The sequence below is a fragment of the Mustelus asterias genome, chromosome 21 (assembly GCF_964213995.1).
Source record: "Mustelus asterias chromosome 21, sMusAst1.hap1.1, whole genome shotgun sequence".
NCBI classification, from domain to species: Eukaryota; Metazoa; Chordata; class Chondrichthyes; order Carcharhiniformes; family Triakidae; genus Mustelus; species Mustelus asterias.
Window position 1 is genome coordinate 57279334 of NC_135821.1, and position 14829 is coordinate 57294162.

The 14829-nt window shown below is 42.7% G+C and overlaps 1 protein-coding gene across 1 annotated transcript in view; it reads right to left on the reverse strand.

The window, feature by feature from the left end:
* fndc5a (fibronectin type III domain containing 5a) overlaps positions 1–3822 on the reverse strand; it is an 86618-nt gene extending 82796 nt beyond the window's left edge. Inside the window, exon 1 of the mRNA XM_078237110.1 lies at positions 3744–3822. Within this exon, the coding sequence (XP_078093236.1) occupies positions 3744–3822 (79 nt within the window). The remainder of the gene's footprint in view (positions 1–3743) is intronic.
* Positions 3823–14829: the final 11007 nt, after the last annotated feature.

A 14829-nucleotide genomic window follows, 5' to 3' on the forward strand; every position in this document is an offset into this window, starting at 1 on the left:
ACACTGAATTTTAATTGCACATTAAACAAACTATACAATAGGCAACAAATGCAATTCAGAAATAAAATTACTCAAATGAGCTTGAACAATTTTCCTGCTAAATTAGTTCTCTTTCAAGTTAAACTATATAGCTATTATTATAATCTGAACATGGTGCGTGTTAGAATTTAAATTAAAATAGATTGTGAATGGTTAAGCCATTTTCAATTAAAAGTGGCAACATTAGATGCATACAATATCGTTTGAATGGTATAATGCTGCATAATAAAGATCATAACATTGGCAGAATCTTTTTTTGGGGCAATTTTCCACTGCTATTTCAAACTGATTTATTCTGCGATAAAAACATGTTGGTATAAAGACCAATTGTGCTTCTCTATATCAGGGTAACCTCTTCCATCTGTGGTAAAGCACACTGTGCCAAAATAGAGTAATTTTTTAACCCTTTGAAAATTGTATTAGAATTTTTTTTTACACTTATTAAACAGAAATAAAAGACGACAAAGGATAAACATATTTCCCCACCCCTCAATTTAATATTAAAATTTTATTAATAGCTTTGATGCTTCTTGGGGAATTCTAATAATGTCTTGATAAGTTCCTAATTTATTTTCTGTCACATGGTAATGTAGATTCTGGACAGATGTGTTGACTTGCATTGTAAACTTATGTTGACTTCCTTGACCACTCGTGTATTGAGGTCATGTGGCATCAGAGATATCACCCCAGATTAATAATTTACAAATACATGTGCTCTTAGAGAAGTATGCATCAAAGCTCATTCATAGAAACGATAAATACCCAAGTTAAATCTGTAGAATATTTTTATTTCCAGAACAGAAATAAATATATAGAATTTAGCACAGTAAAACACAGGAACAGGCCCTTTGGCCCACGATGTTGTGCCAAACAGGACATCAAATTAAACTAATCCCTTCTGTCTACCCTTAGTCCATGTCCCTCTATTCCTTGCATATTCATGTGCTTATCTAATAGCCCTAATAAGACCCCTATAGTATCTGCCTGCACCACCACCTCTGGCAGCACGTTCCAAGCAATTAACTAATCTTGTGTAAAAAACTTGAGCCTCACATCTCCTTTGAACGTTTCCCCTCTCACCTTATGTGCATGCCCCTTAGTATTAGACATATGAATTTTACAAATTCAAATACAATACAAATTGAATTCTGTGCCTGCTGTTATATTGTTTATTGATGAAAACTGATAACTCACCACATTTGTTTTAGGTTAAGAAATTCAGAGTAATCCATACAATGAACAAAAACAATATACTGCATTAATTGTGATGGAACTGGTTTTGTACTATCAAATTTGGGGATTTGTAAGTGTCATAAGAAAGTTTATTTTGTTGACATTTTTGAATTCTATTCTAAAATGCCACCGAGAAAAATTGAATGGGCCAAATTTATAGAATTAAAGTGTGCATTCTGGAAACTGAAATGATATTTGTTATTCTGGAAATATGCTGGTGCTGCAATGCAGACCCTTAATAATGAAAGTCTGAGTGTTATAGATAAAGGTAATGTATCAAACAATTGACATTTTAGGAATACCTTTAGTAATTCATTGATCAGTTTATATTGAGGTACTTTCAAATTGAATGCATATCCATCTGTAACAAATCAGCATTCATACCTAACCAATATTGCTGCTAGTCAGAGAAGTACCTGGATCAGCTTTTTAAACTAGCAACAGTTACCGGTTAAGTCTAAAGTATTTAACACTGAGGTAGAACATTTAACTATTCAATTATTTTCCAATATGGCAGTAAATATTGCAACCAATTTTAAACAACTATCTTATATATGCACACACACCCAGTAAAATATGCATTGAATCAAATATTTTGAATTGAATAAGCCATGATCCCATGTATTTTCATATTTGATTGACTTTAAATTGGACTTTGTAAGAACAATTAGTTTTTTTATTCATGAGCTTTCATTCACCAGAGTGAGTAATCATTCTATTTTGTGATATGATACTTGGTTTCCAATTAAAAATGGTGCGATGAATCATAGAATCTCTACAGTGCAGAAGGCGGCCATTTGGCCCATCGAGTCTGCACCAGCCACAATCCCACCCAGGCCCTATCCCCGTAACCCCACCTATTTATCCTGACACTGAGGGGCAATTTAGCATGGCCAATCTTCCTAACCCGCACATCTTTGGAGTGTGGGAGGAAACCGGAGCACCCAGAGGAAACCCACGCAGACACAGAAAGAACATGCATACTCCACACAGACAGTGACCCAGGGCTAGAATTGAACCCAGGTCCCTGGCATTGAGGCAGCAGTGCTAACCACTGTGCCACCCATTAATTAAATATTATTCTCAGATGTGAGCTAATGGGTGCATGAACACCATGATACATCAATACTTAAGGATAAATGCTGTTGCACCTCTTGTAACTTAAAAATACAAATGTTGTGGCTGTAATAATAGACACATTTTGAATATTTAAGCTTTATATTTCAAGAGTTATAAAACTAAATGACTGGATTTTTGTGTCAGCTAAAGCAATTCCAAGCCCCTTACTTGCATTTCCATCCAGGTTAACTTACCTTCTTGAATTGCTAACCTTGCTCTTTGCTATTTAACCTCCAGCATTACATTGGAAATAAGAAGCAGGTGTTGCTCCATTGATTTATCCTTCATTGTAATGCAACAACCTCCACCACCAGTCATCACCACCAAGCTGCACTTTCGGCTGCTCTGAAACTATGCAACATGCTGCAATTGGCAATAGTATGTGGCTAATCTTGTTACACAGCTTTCCTCATTATGTTGTCAGAATGCACCAAGTGCTGCACACTTCACATTTTAGCTGTGAAAATACAAGAGGCAATTCATCTACAGCATAAAATTCGGGCTGGTTTGTAATCGAAAAATGATTACATTTTTACGGGCACGACTTAAATGTTGAAAGCCTGCTCCTTCCTCTTGTATTTCTTCCTGAAAGCATTCACAGTGAATTGTGCAGAGCTGATGGTGGTGCACATGTACTTAAGTTATGGGCATCATAGTCGGCAAACCCGTTCGATTCTGGAAATCATTCGCAGCTTTCAAGATAGACATTTTCAAGGAAACGTTCTGTCGGTTTACACCTAGCTGCGCTGTCACCAGATAAAGCTACATTAGCACAAGGAAGCAAAGCTTATTTCTGCTCCCCGCCTTGGTATGAAATCAAGTTTTTTTTTGGTGCAACATCGGAAGCTGTGATCCCTGTAGGGTTAAAAAGACACCCAGGGCAGGTAGTTCCAACAGCTTTTCTTTGCCGACAAGGGAAAACATGTACACATCCACATATCCAAACTGGAGAGGTATGGGTGAGATATTTACAGAAATTCGGGGATGTGTTTTTCTTTAAACGCCAATCTGACCCTAAATGACTGAGCTACAATATGATACAACAGGGGCTCACTGGATGGAGCAACTCTTTTAGGGCGAATGCAAGTAACAAAAGAAAATACTTGGATTAAGGCTGAGTTTCGGAAATAGCATTGATAGCTTTTTGATTTTACGACTTGCTATCATCGATTGTTGACGCATCCCCCACTCCCCACTCCCCGTGCCTGGTCTAAGCTTAATATTGCAATACTGTCTGTCCTATTGACTGAATTCCTCCGGCAAGAGAAGCGAGTGGAAGGCTTCTTGGCAAACTCACTGCGGGGGCGCAGCAGTAGCGCCAGACCACCTCCCCACCCCAGGCTTTGACTTACCCGCTGTGATCAGGCAGATGTTAAAATAGCAGAAAACCAGTAGCACAGTTGATCTTAGGTACACCAGGAAACGGCCCATTCCGTCAAATCCCGCCACGCATATTTGGAGCAAAAGGAAAGCCCCCCCTCCTTCTCCTCCACTAGAAGTGAAAATCTTCACGTCCCATTGCGCTAGAAACTGCGATAGAACTTCTCAGCAGCCAACCCCATGGTATTCCACCTTCAAATCGCCCCCAAAGAGCCAGGCTGCATTTCAGCACCTTGGACAGCGGCGAGCCCAGAGGACGGATTGGCGAGCAAAAAAGTTTTCCCTTAAATACACGCCTCCCTGCCTGGGGGAGCAGGGAGAGAGAGGGAGCCTCGGGACAAATGCAGCAATATATCACCCAAAGCCGGGGCAGGCACTCCCTCCAAGCCTCCAGATTCCCGTCCCCGGCGCGAATGATCCTCCGCTGTGTTGTTGCGTTCAAGTCTTATTTACGGAAAGCGTAGAGTGCCAGCTACCGAGTGGTTCAGGAAATAACAGGCTAACTGACAGACTTACAAGGCGATCCAGCTGCCTCCCTGATGCATTGATGCTTCCAACTTTACCATGCCCTTCATAGACCAGGGTGGCGAGGATTTGCTCCAAAGTAGAAGTCCCTCCTCCCCTTAAGATCAACATTCACAGCGAAAAATAAAAGCAAAGTACTGCGGATGCTGAAAATCTAAAACAGTAAACGCTCAGCAGGGTTAATCATAGAATCCTAGAGGATTCTATAATTATAGAGGCCATTCGGCCCATCGAATCCCACCCAGGCCCTATCCCCATAACCCCATGCATTTACCCTAGCTAGTCCCCCTGACATTAAGGGGCAATTTAGCATGGCCAATCCATCTAACCCACACATCTTTGGACTGTGGGAGGAAACCGGAGCACCCAGAGGAAACCCACGCAGACACAGGGAGAATGTGCAAACTCCACACAGTGACCCCAGCCGGGAATTGAACTCACATCATTGGCGCTGTGAAGCAGCAATGCTAACCGCTGTGCCACCCGCCACTGTGTCACTGTGCTGCTGCCCAAATGTTTGGGAGCAACATTTTCAGTCTTCCTGTGCATGGCACTGGGCTTGTTCTCAAGTGCACCATGGTATTATTGCTGGTTTCAGTTATTTTGCCCTTGGATCACTGAGGCATTTGAACACCCCAAATTATGACTGATCAGCAAGGCATACAATCCAGGAATTGAACTTGCATCTTCCAGTTTGTTTCAATATAACACCATCCAATATTCCTACTTTTAAAGCTTGTTTATTAGTGTTGCAAGTAGGCTTGCATTAACATTGCAATGAAGTTACTGTGAAAATCCCCTAGTCACCACACTCCAGCGCCTGTTCGGGTACACTGAGGGAGAATTTAGCATGGCCAATGCACCTAACCAGCACGCCTTTCGGACTGTGGGAGGAAACTGGAGCACCCAGAGGAAACCCACTCAGACACCGAGAGAATGTGCAGACTCTGCATGGACAGTGACCCGAGCTGACAATCAAACCCAGGTCCCTGGCACTGTGAGGCAGCTGTGCGAACCACTGTGCTGCCCCTACTTGTTGAGCTATTGGAGAGAATGGGGAGTATTGGTAGTTTCAGTGGCCATGCCTTCATGCGGCAGATTCCTCCTCGCCCCCAATCCTATTTTGCACTGTTCAGCCCTAATTACTGGAAATCACCTTCAAAATGTGTTGCAAAAATCCAAGTGCTGGAGTTTGGGAGGAGAGATCCAATTCAAGGCACCGCCTAAACTTTTACCAGTGAGTGGGATTCTGAGGTCCCTGGTTAAACTAAAAGAGGCCGCATTCTGAGCACATTAAGCTGACCCTTTGAGAAGTTTTCTACCTGGTGCAGAATGCCCAGGAAATCTATCACCAAGTGTTACCCTTGAAAATGAGTCAAAAATAGAGGGAACCCATCACTTTCATCACTGGCCCATTGTGAAAGGAGAGAGAGCCAGAGACTGAAATCCCAACTGCAGGATTATGTCACTAATAATAATCTAACAAGCCACTCTTTAACATTGTATCAAACCCCAAAAAATCAGATTCATTTCCACATCCTTGTTGTTTATGTACAGAAATGAGTAACACTGTAGGGCAGAGAATCAACTAGGGTGCTCGGGACACAGTGGGTCAATGAGTGGTAAAAATGGTCTCAAAGTGGGGTCATTAGCCTTAATTACCAATTGGCACATTACTACAAATCAATTAAAAATCAAATACTACGGATGCTGAAAATCTGAAATAAACTCGGAAAATGCTGGAGATAACCTCAGCAAATCTGGCAGCATCTGTAGAGAGAGAGAAACCGAGTTATGTTTAAAGTCTAAGATGTCTCTAATGTGATTGAATAATCACATTGGACTCGAAACATTAACTATTCCTCTCACCACACGGGCTGCCAGCTCTGCTGAGTTATTTCAGCATTTTTTGGTTTTACTTTAACATATTAAGACATACAGTTCCATTTTAAAAGGTGCATACCACTGGATGTCCAAAGTGCCCACCCAATTTAAGTGATAGGTTTCTTTAAATATGGAAATTTGGGTCCTATGAGAGAAATAATAGGAACTGGTAAGCATTTGGTGGGAGTTCTCTGGGACACAAAAACAGATTTCTGGTATGTGCCCACCCCTAGATGCCCAACCTCCATGACCTTTAACTTTTGAACTCAACACATTCCCCATTCTAACACCACCCCGGCACCCCTACCTCCCATCAACGACTGCCATTTATACTGCTATTTAGTTTTGGTTGGTTAGAAATCTCAAAAACTGATCAGTTTGAACAGATACAATTCTACTTCATTGCTTACATACAGGATCAAGCCTTTGAATGCTTTACAATAAGGTGAAAATGAAGACTGAAAATGGAAGCCTCTTATGAGGTACTGAGGGAAAACATGCAAGAGAATGAGTGACCCATTCTTAGGGAGATCACTATTTTACAGAGATCTGTTCTTAGGGAGATCACTATAGAGAGATTTGTCCTTGGCAAGATCACCATTACAGAATGATCTGTCCTTAGTGGGATCACTATATACAGAGATCTGTCTTTATGAGATCACTATTACAGAAAGATATTGCCTTAGTGGGATCATTATCAGAGAGATCTGACCTTAGGAAGATTCACAGTAAGGAGTCTAACAACACCAGGTTAAAGTCCAACAGGTTTATTTGGTAGCAAACGCCACTAGCTTTCGGAGCGCTGCTCCTTCGTCAGGTGAGTGGGAGATCTGCTCATAAACAGCAAACAGGGCATTTACAGAATAATGAATAATGATTGGAATGCGAGTCTTTACAGCTAATCAAGTCTTAAAGGTACAGACAATGTGAGTGGAGAGAGCATTAGCACAGGTTAAAGAGATGTGTATTGTCTCCAGACAGGACAGCCAGTGAGACCTTGCAAATCCAGGCAAGTTGTGGGAGTTACAGATAGTGTGACATGAACCCAAAATCCCGGTTGAGGCCGTCCTCATGTGTTGGAACCTGGCTATCAGTCTCTGCTCAGCGACTCTACGCAGTCGTGTGTTGTGAAGGCCGCCTTGGAGAACGCTTACCCGAATATCAGTGGCCGAATGCCCATGACCGCTGAAGTGCTCCCCAACAGGAAGAGAACAGTCTTGCCTGGTGATTGTCGAGCAGTGTTCATTCATCCGTTGTCGTAGCGTCTGCATAGTTTCCCCAATGTACCATGCCTCAGGACATCCTTTCCTGCAGCGTATCAGGTAGACAATGTTGGCCGAGTTGCAAGAGTATGTACCGTGTACCTGGTGGATGGTGTTCTCACGTGAGATGATGGCATCCGTGTCGATGATCTGGTACGTCTTGCAGCGGTTGCTGTGGCAGGGTTGTGTGGTGTCATGGTCACTGTTCTCCTGAAGGCTGGGTAGTTTGCTGCGGACAAATTATTACTATTACAGGGAGATCTATGATCAGAGGACGGCCTCAACCGGGATCTTGGGTTCATATCACACTATCTGTAACTCCCACAACTTGCCTGGACTTGCAAAGTCTCACTGGCTGTCCTGTCTGGAGACAATACACATCTCTTTAACCTGTGCTAATGCTCTCTCCACTCACATTGTCTGTACCTTTAAGACTTGATTAGCTGTAAAGACTCGCATTCCAATCATTATTCATTATTCTGTAAATTGAGTTTGTGTCTTTATATGCCCTGTTTGCTGTTTATGAGCAGATCTCCCACTCACCTGACGAAGGAGCAGCGCTCCGAAAGCTAGTGGCGTTTGCTACCAAATAAACCTGTTGGACTTTAACCTGGTGTTGTTAGACTCCTTACAGTGTTTACCCCAGTCCAACGCTGGCATCCCCACATCATGACTTAGGGAGATTACCATTATGGGTAGATTTCTCCTTAGGGGATCATTATTATAGGTAAATCTGTCCTTAAGTGGGATCATTATTACAGGGAGATCTGTCCTTCGTGGGATCACTAGCAGAGAGATCTGACATTAGGGAGATCACTATTACACAGAGATCTGTCATTAGTGGGATCAATATCAGAGAGATCTGTCCTTGAGAAGATCACTATTACAGAGAGAGCTGTCATTAGTGAGATCACTATCAGAAAAATCTGTCCATCAGGAGATTACTATCACAGAGAGATCTGTCCTTGGTGTGATCATTGCTATAGAGAGATCTGTCCTTACAAAGAGCACTATTACGGAGGACTGATCTTACGAAGGATAGATCTCCCTGTAATTTGGAAGATTCTGCATTTTAGAAGATTAATATTACAGAGAGATCTGTCCTTGGTGATATTCCTATCAGAGAGATCTCTCCATCGTGAGATCACTATTACACAGAGATCTGTCCTTAGGACGCTCACTATCAGAGAGATCTATCCTTTGTGCGGTCACTCTTACAGGGAGATCAGTCCCTAGGGAGATCACTATTATGGAGGGATCTGTCAATTGTGGGATCACTATTATAGGGGGATCAGTCCCCAGAGAAATCACTATCATGGAGAGATCTGTCCATAGTGGGATCACAAAGAAAAAGGATCTGTCCTTAGCAGGATCATGATCAGAGAGGTCTGTCCCTAGGGAGATTACTATCACAGAGAGACCTGTCCTTCGCGAGTTCACTATTACAGAGAGATCAGTCCGTACTGAGATCATTATTAAAGAGAAATGATCTCCCTAAGGATAGATCTCCCTGTAATAGTAATCTCACTAAGCATAGATCTCCCTGTAATAGTAATCCCACTTAGCATAGATCTCCCTGTAATTTGAGAGATTCTGCATTTTGGAAGATTACTATTACAGAACGATCTCTCTTTAGTGAGATCACTATTACAGGGGGATCTGTCCTTAGTGAGATCATTATTACAGGGAGATCCATCCTTAGCGAGATCACTATTACAGGAAGGGGCGGCACAGTAGCACAGTGGTTAGCACTGCTCTTTGCAAGGACAGTAACACAGTGGTTCTTTAATAGTGCTCTTTGTAAGGACAGTAACACAGTGGTTAGCACTGCTGCTTCACAGCTCCAGGGACCTGGGTTCGATTCCCGGCTTGGGTCACTGTCTGTGTGGTGTTTGCACATTCTCCTCATGTCTGCGTGGGTTTCCTCCGGGTGCTCCAGTTTCCTCCCACAGTCCAAAGATGTGCGGGTTAGGTTGATTGGCCATGCTAAAATTGCCCCTTAGTGTCTTGAGATGGGTAGGTTAGAGGGATTAGCGGGTAAATATGTAGGGATATGGGGGTAGGGCCTGGGTGGGATTGTGGTCGGTGTAGACTCGATGGGCCGAATGGCCTCTTTCTACACTGTAGGGTTTCTAAGATTCTAAGATCTGCCCTTTTTGTGATTGTAATTAGAGAGAGATCTGTCCTTAGGATGATCACTATTGCACAGGGATCTGTTCTTAATATGATCACTACTACAGAAAGATCTCTCCTTCATGAGATCACTATTACAGGGAGATCTGTTCTTAGGGAGATCACTATCAGAGAGATCTGTCCCTAGTGAAATCATCGTTACACAGAAGTTTGTCCATAGTGTGATCACAATTACAGAGAGATCTGTCCATAGGCAGATCACTATTACAAATAAATCAGACCATAGTGTGATCACTATCACAGAGAGATCTCGCCACAGGGAGATCACAATAACAGATAAATTAGACCATACTGTGATCACTATTACAGCGAGATCTGACCATAGGGAGATCGCTATTACAGAGAGATCTATCCTTAGTGAGGTCACTGTAACAGAGAGGATGGAGATGGAAGGATGGCAAATAAATGGCACATTGAACCAGAGGGTTTTGAGGAGATTTCTGAAAAATAAATTGGGGAGGGATACTGACAGCAGCATAATGACTGCTGATGATGGATTGGAGAAAGATGAGGTGATGAGCAGGTGTGGCATGAAGACAGAGGAAGATCATAAAGTAACGAGAGGTGGAGCTATACAGAGCTTTGAAACTTTAATGAGAATTTTAAAATCAACACACAGGGTAGTCAGTACTCATTGACAGGACAGGGCTGATAGGGGAATGGGATTAGTGGACTCATGATTTATTATTATATTTATTAATTTTTGTGATTAATTTTTAGAAGTTTTGAAAAGCCTTATGACATCTAATTTGTTCACAGAAGCTGCCAACTGATTGATGAGGTCCTGTCATGTGCATGCTGTGAGAGTTGGGATTTAGACGATGGTTAGCAGGAATAGAGGAATTACTAGAAATCACAGCAGGGCAGCAGTGAGACAGATGAAACACACAACTTGAAGAAAATGCACTCGTGACGCAGGTGCTGAGCAGAGATATGGAAACTTATCAAGTACAATAACATAGGGAGGTGAGTTGGGTATGACAGGGAGGAGCAGACTTGAATATAGAAAGGGAAAATTGAGGTGGACAGAAATAAAGGTTGTGATTTTGCCGACTTGCTCTATTTTTTCCCTGTGTTTTGCCAGTGCTGCTACACATTAGTGGTATTGATTTGTTATCTTGTCATTGGAGTGTAGTAGTTGGAAACGTATCAGTAGTTTTGTGTTGAACATGTAGTCCAGCAATTGTTGCATGAAAAAGCGCTCTCACAGTGGTCTTACTGAACTGTGGATGTGGCCATGATATGAAAAGAGGCAGGTGTGAAGATTGACTTTAGGAATCATAAAAACTGCGCTGATTTTCTCAAACAAAATAAAATATAAATATGCAAGCCAATTATTGAACTTTATGTGGCCTTCCAAAGTAGTTAGCATTGCTGCCTCACAGCGCCAGGGACCCGGGTTCGATTCCCAACTTGGGTCACTGTCTGTGTGTGGAGTTTGCACATTCTCGTCGTGTCTGCATAGATTTCCTCCGGGTGCTCCGGTTTCCTCCCACAGTCCAAAAGATGTGTAGGTTAGGTGCGTTGGCCATGCTAAATCCTCCCTCTGTGTACCCGAACAGGTGCCAGAGTGTGGTGACTGGAGATTTTCACAATAACTACATTGCAGTGTTAATGTAAACCTACTTGTGACTAATTAATAAACTTTAAGTTAATATTGTAACTTCACAAACAGTTGAACTAGGATGCTGATGCCAAGTGTTATAATCTAATTGAAAATCTAATCAACAGGCAACTGAAATAAAATTGTCAATTAATTAATCCACAGCACGTAGCTCATTGACCTAACACTGGAGACAGTAGCTGGAATTCTACCGGCGCGCTGTGGGTTGTGACCAAATGCATGTCCTAAGCCTGCACAGCTGGACAGCTGGTCTACAGAGGCTGTTTTATCTGTGGTGTCTAATTAAGAGGCTAGTACTGGGACTGCCATCAGGTACACTGTTCAGCTATATTGGTGGAGAATTTAGCATAGGCAATGCACCTAACCAGCACATCTGTCTGAGCTGCCATTCCAACCAGAGAACTGGCATTTCAACAGCGCTAATGATAGAGATAGTCACTGCTGAGGCTGGAAGGGAAAAGACAGAGCCCCTCCATATTGAGGTACTCTTGCAAGTAGGGACTGTTACTTTTGAGCAAAAAGAAAGGCAGGCAGGCTCAAGTGATGGGAGGAGTAAATTCTCCAGCAGTGGCACCGGGGCTATGGAGATGGCCAGTGGCACTTGTGAGTCCCTCGCCGGGCCATGGAGTCTCCAAAAAGGAAGACCCTTCCCCACCCCGCCTGGAAGCTTCTGGAAGGCTGCCTCGATGTATTTGGCAGCTCTCCACCTTGTTGGGGCTGTGAGGAGTTGTGTGTGTGTGTGTGGGGGGGGGGGAGGGGGGGGGGGGGAGAGGTGGGAGGAATCAAGGTTGGCAAAATGGCAACGGGCTTGTAAACTGGGCATCATATAAATCATAGAAACCCTACAGTACAGAAAGAGGCCATTCGGCCCATCGAGTCTGCACCAACCACAATCCCACCCAGGCCCTACCCCCATATCCCTACATATTTACCCACTAATCCCTCTAACCTCTGCATTTCAGGACACTAAGGGCAATTTTAGCATGGCCAATCAACCCAACCCGCACATCTTTGGACTGTGGGAGGAAACTGGAGCACCCAGTTTTTACCTGTTAATTGGATTAACTGACTGCGCATCTCCAGTTAAATAAAACCAAAATATTGTGAATGCTGGAGATCTGAAAGGGGAAAGTCCTGAACAAAACTCTGCAGGCCTGGCAGCATCTATGGAGAGAGAAAGAGAGTTAACATTTCAAGTCCAGTTTAACAGTTCTTCAGTTGACATGAAGCTGAGTCGCTGCTGTTCCCAACTTTTGGGAAGATCCCATAGCAGCAGGAACAGCTTTGTTGGACTTCCATCCCAATGCTTTCTGCACCATTTTAACAGCCCTCCCACCTCCCATCCCGACACCAGAGGGTTGGCAAGATTCCAGCCAGGGAAATATGATTAAAAAGAGAAATTAGCTGAGCAAGTGAAACTCAACTTTCTTAATGAGGTTGGTATCATTAAGCAGACTATGTGCCAGAATAGGGAAAGGATTTGCTGAATGCAATTATACATGAGATCACATACTTTTCTGTGAGGCTACAATGTAAAATCAGTCAAGTTTGATCCAGAAACAAGAATAGCTGGGTTATATTTTATAGTGATACAGATCACTGAGTGTTTATCGTAGCTAATTTATAACAAAGTACAGTTGTATTAATATTTTCAGTGAGGATAGAACATAGAAAGCCACAGCACAAACAGGCCCTTCGGCCCACAAGTTGCGCTGATCATATCCCTACCTCTAGGCCTATCTATAGCCCTCAATCCCATTAAATCCCATGTACTCATCCAGAAGTCTCTTAAAAGACCCCAACGAGTTTGCCTCCACCACCACCGACGTCAGCCGATTCCACTCACCCACCACCCTCTGAGTGAAAAACTTACCCCTGACATCTCCTCTGTACCTACCCCCCAGCACCTTAAACCTGTGTCCTCTCGTAGCAACCATTTCAGCCCTTGGAAATAGCCTTTGAGAGTCTACCCTATCCAGACCTCTCAACATCTTGTAAACCTCTATCAGGTCACCTCTCATCCTTCGTCTCTCCAGGGAGAAGAGACCAAGCTCCCTCAACCTATCCTCATAAGGCATGCCCCCCAATCCAGGCAACATCCTTGTAAATCTCCTCTGCACCCTTTCAATGGCTTATAGTGTATCACTGAGTATAGGAAACAGAACAATGATTAAGTCACACAAGAAATGGAAAAAGATTCTGTCCGACCCTATCACACTTCTCAAAAGTATCTCAGTACTTCACACACCGTGGGGAGATTTGTCAACTTCTGCAGGGATGTAAAGCTGGTGGCACTAGATCAGCTACATTATACACCCTGTATGATTTTCCTTTCCACGATGAGTGGTTGTAAACAGACAGCTGGTCCAGTGCCCCTTGCAGATGATCAAATTTACCCTAAATACATTACTTTGAAAAACAAAGATTGTTATTACATGAACAAACGCAGTTGTCAGATTTGTCATTGTGATTTTTTTATTCATGCGTGGGACATGGGCGTCGCTGGCTGCCCAGCATTTATTGCCCATCCCTAGTTCCCTTTGTTCAGAGGGCACTTGAGAGTCAACCAAGTTGTTGTGGCTCTGGAATCACATGTTGGCTAGACCAGATAACGACAGCAGATTTCCTTCCCAAAAGGATATTAGTGAACAAGATGGGTTTTTCTGACAATGGTTTCATGGTCATCAGAAGATTCTTAATTCCAGATTTTTTTAAAATTGAATTCAAATTCCCCATGTGCTGTGGGGGGATTCGAACCTGTGTCCCCAGAACATTTGCTGAGTTTCGGGTTTGATATTCTAGCGATAATACAACTAGACCATCATCTCCCCGAAGTGATGCTAAGATTTCTAAAAACCACAGTGAGATGAACAGTCAATTAATCTCTTTGGGAGATGTTGCTTGAATGAAGCACGTTGACAAAAAAAAACTGAATGGTGTCCCTCAGTCTTAAATATTTATGGTCAGGTGGAATTTCTGTTCACTATCTTGTCTGAAGGAACGCACTTCTAACAATGCAGCTCTCCCACAACCTCGATTATGTATCTGCTTCGAATGTTGAGCATGAACCCACAGCCTTCTTGCTCGGAGCACTGCTGCCAGCCGATTCAGCTGAATGTAATAGCTGTAACTCTTGTGTCAGGATGAAACCTGCTTGATTTCCTGGTACAGCCTTCAGGCTAAACCATTATTGCTTCAGTTCAGAGAAATCTATTTGCTGTCTTTTTTTGCCATAAGGAATTTTGAACATGTTCTTTGAATAAGTTGACCCTGATATGGATGACTGGTAGCAACCTGTATCGATAATTGGGACGCTGTCCAATTATTTGAGTCCCAAATAAGGTGTTATGATAAAAGTACACCATATTTTAAAAAGTGAATAATAACAGATAAATTCTGAACTAACAATTAACAAAGGACAGGATTTGAGATGTTTGCTGTTTAGTTAATCAGGTAGTTAGTTTAATCTGATTTCTTAGCAGAACTGAATCATCATAAATAACCTCATTGTACACGAATAGAGGTAAGTGTGTCCGATTTAATTGCTATTACAGGGATATGGTGGGGGGA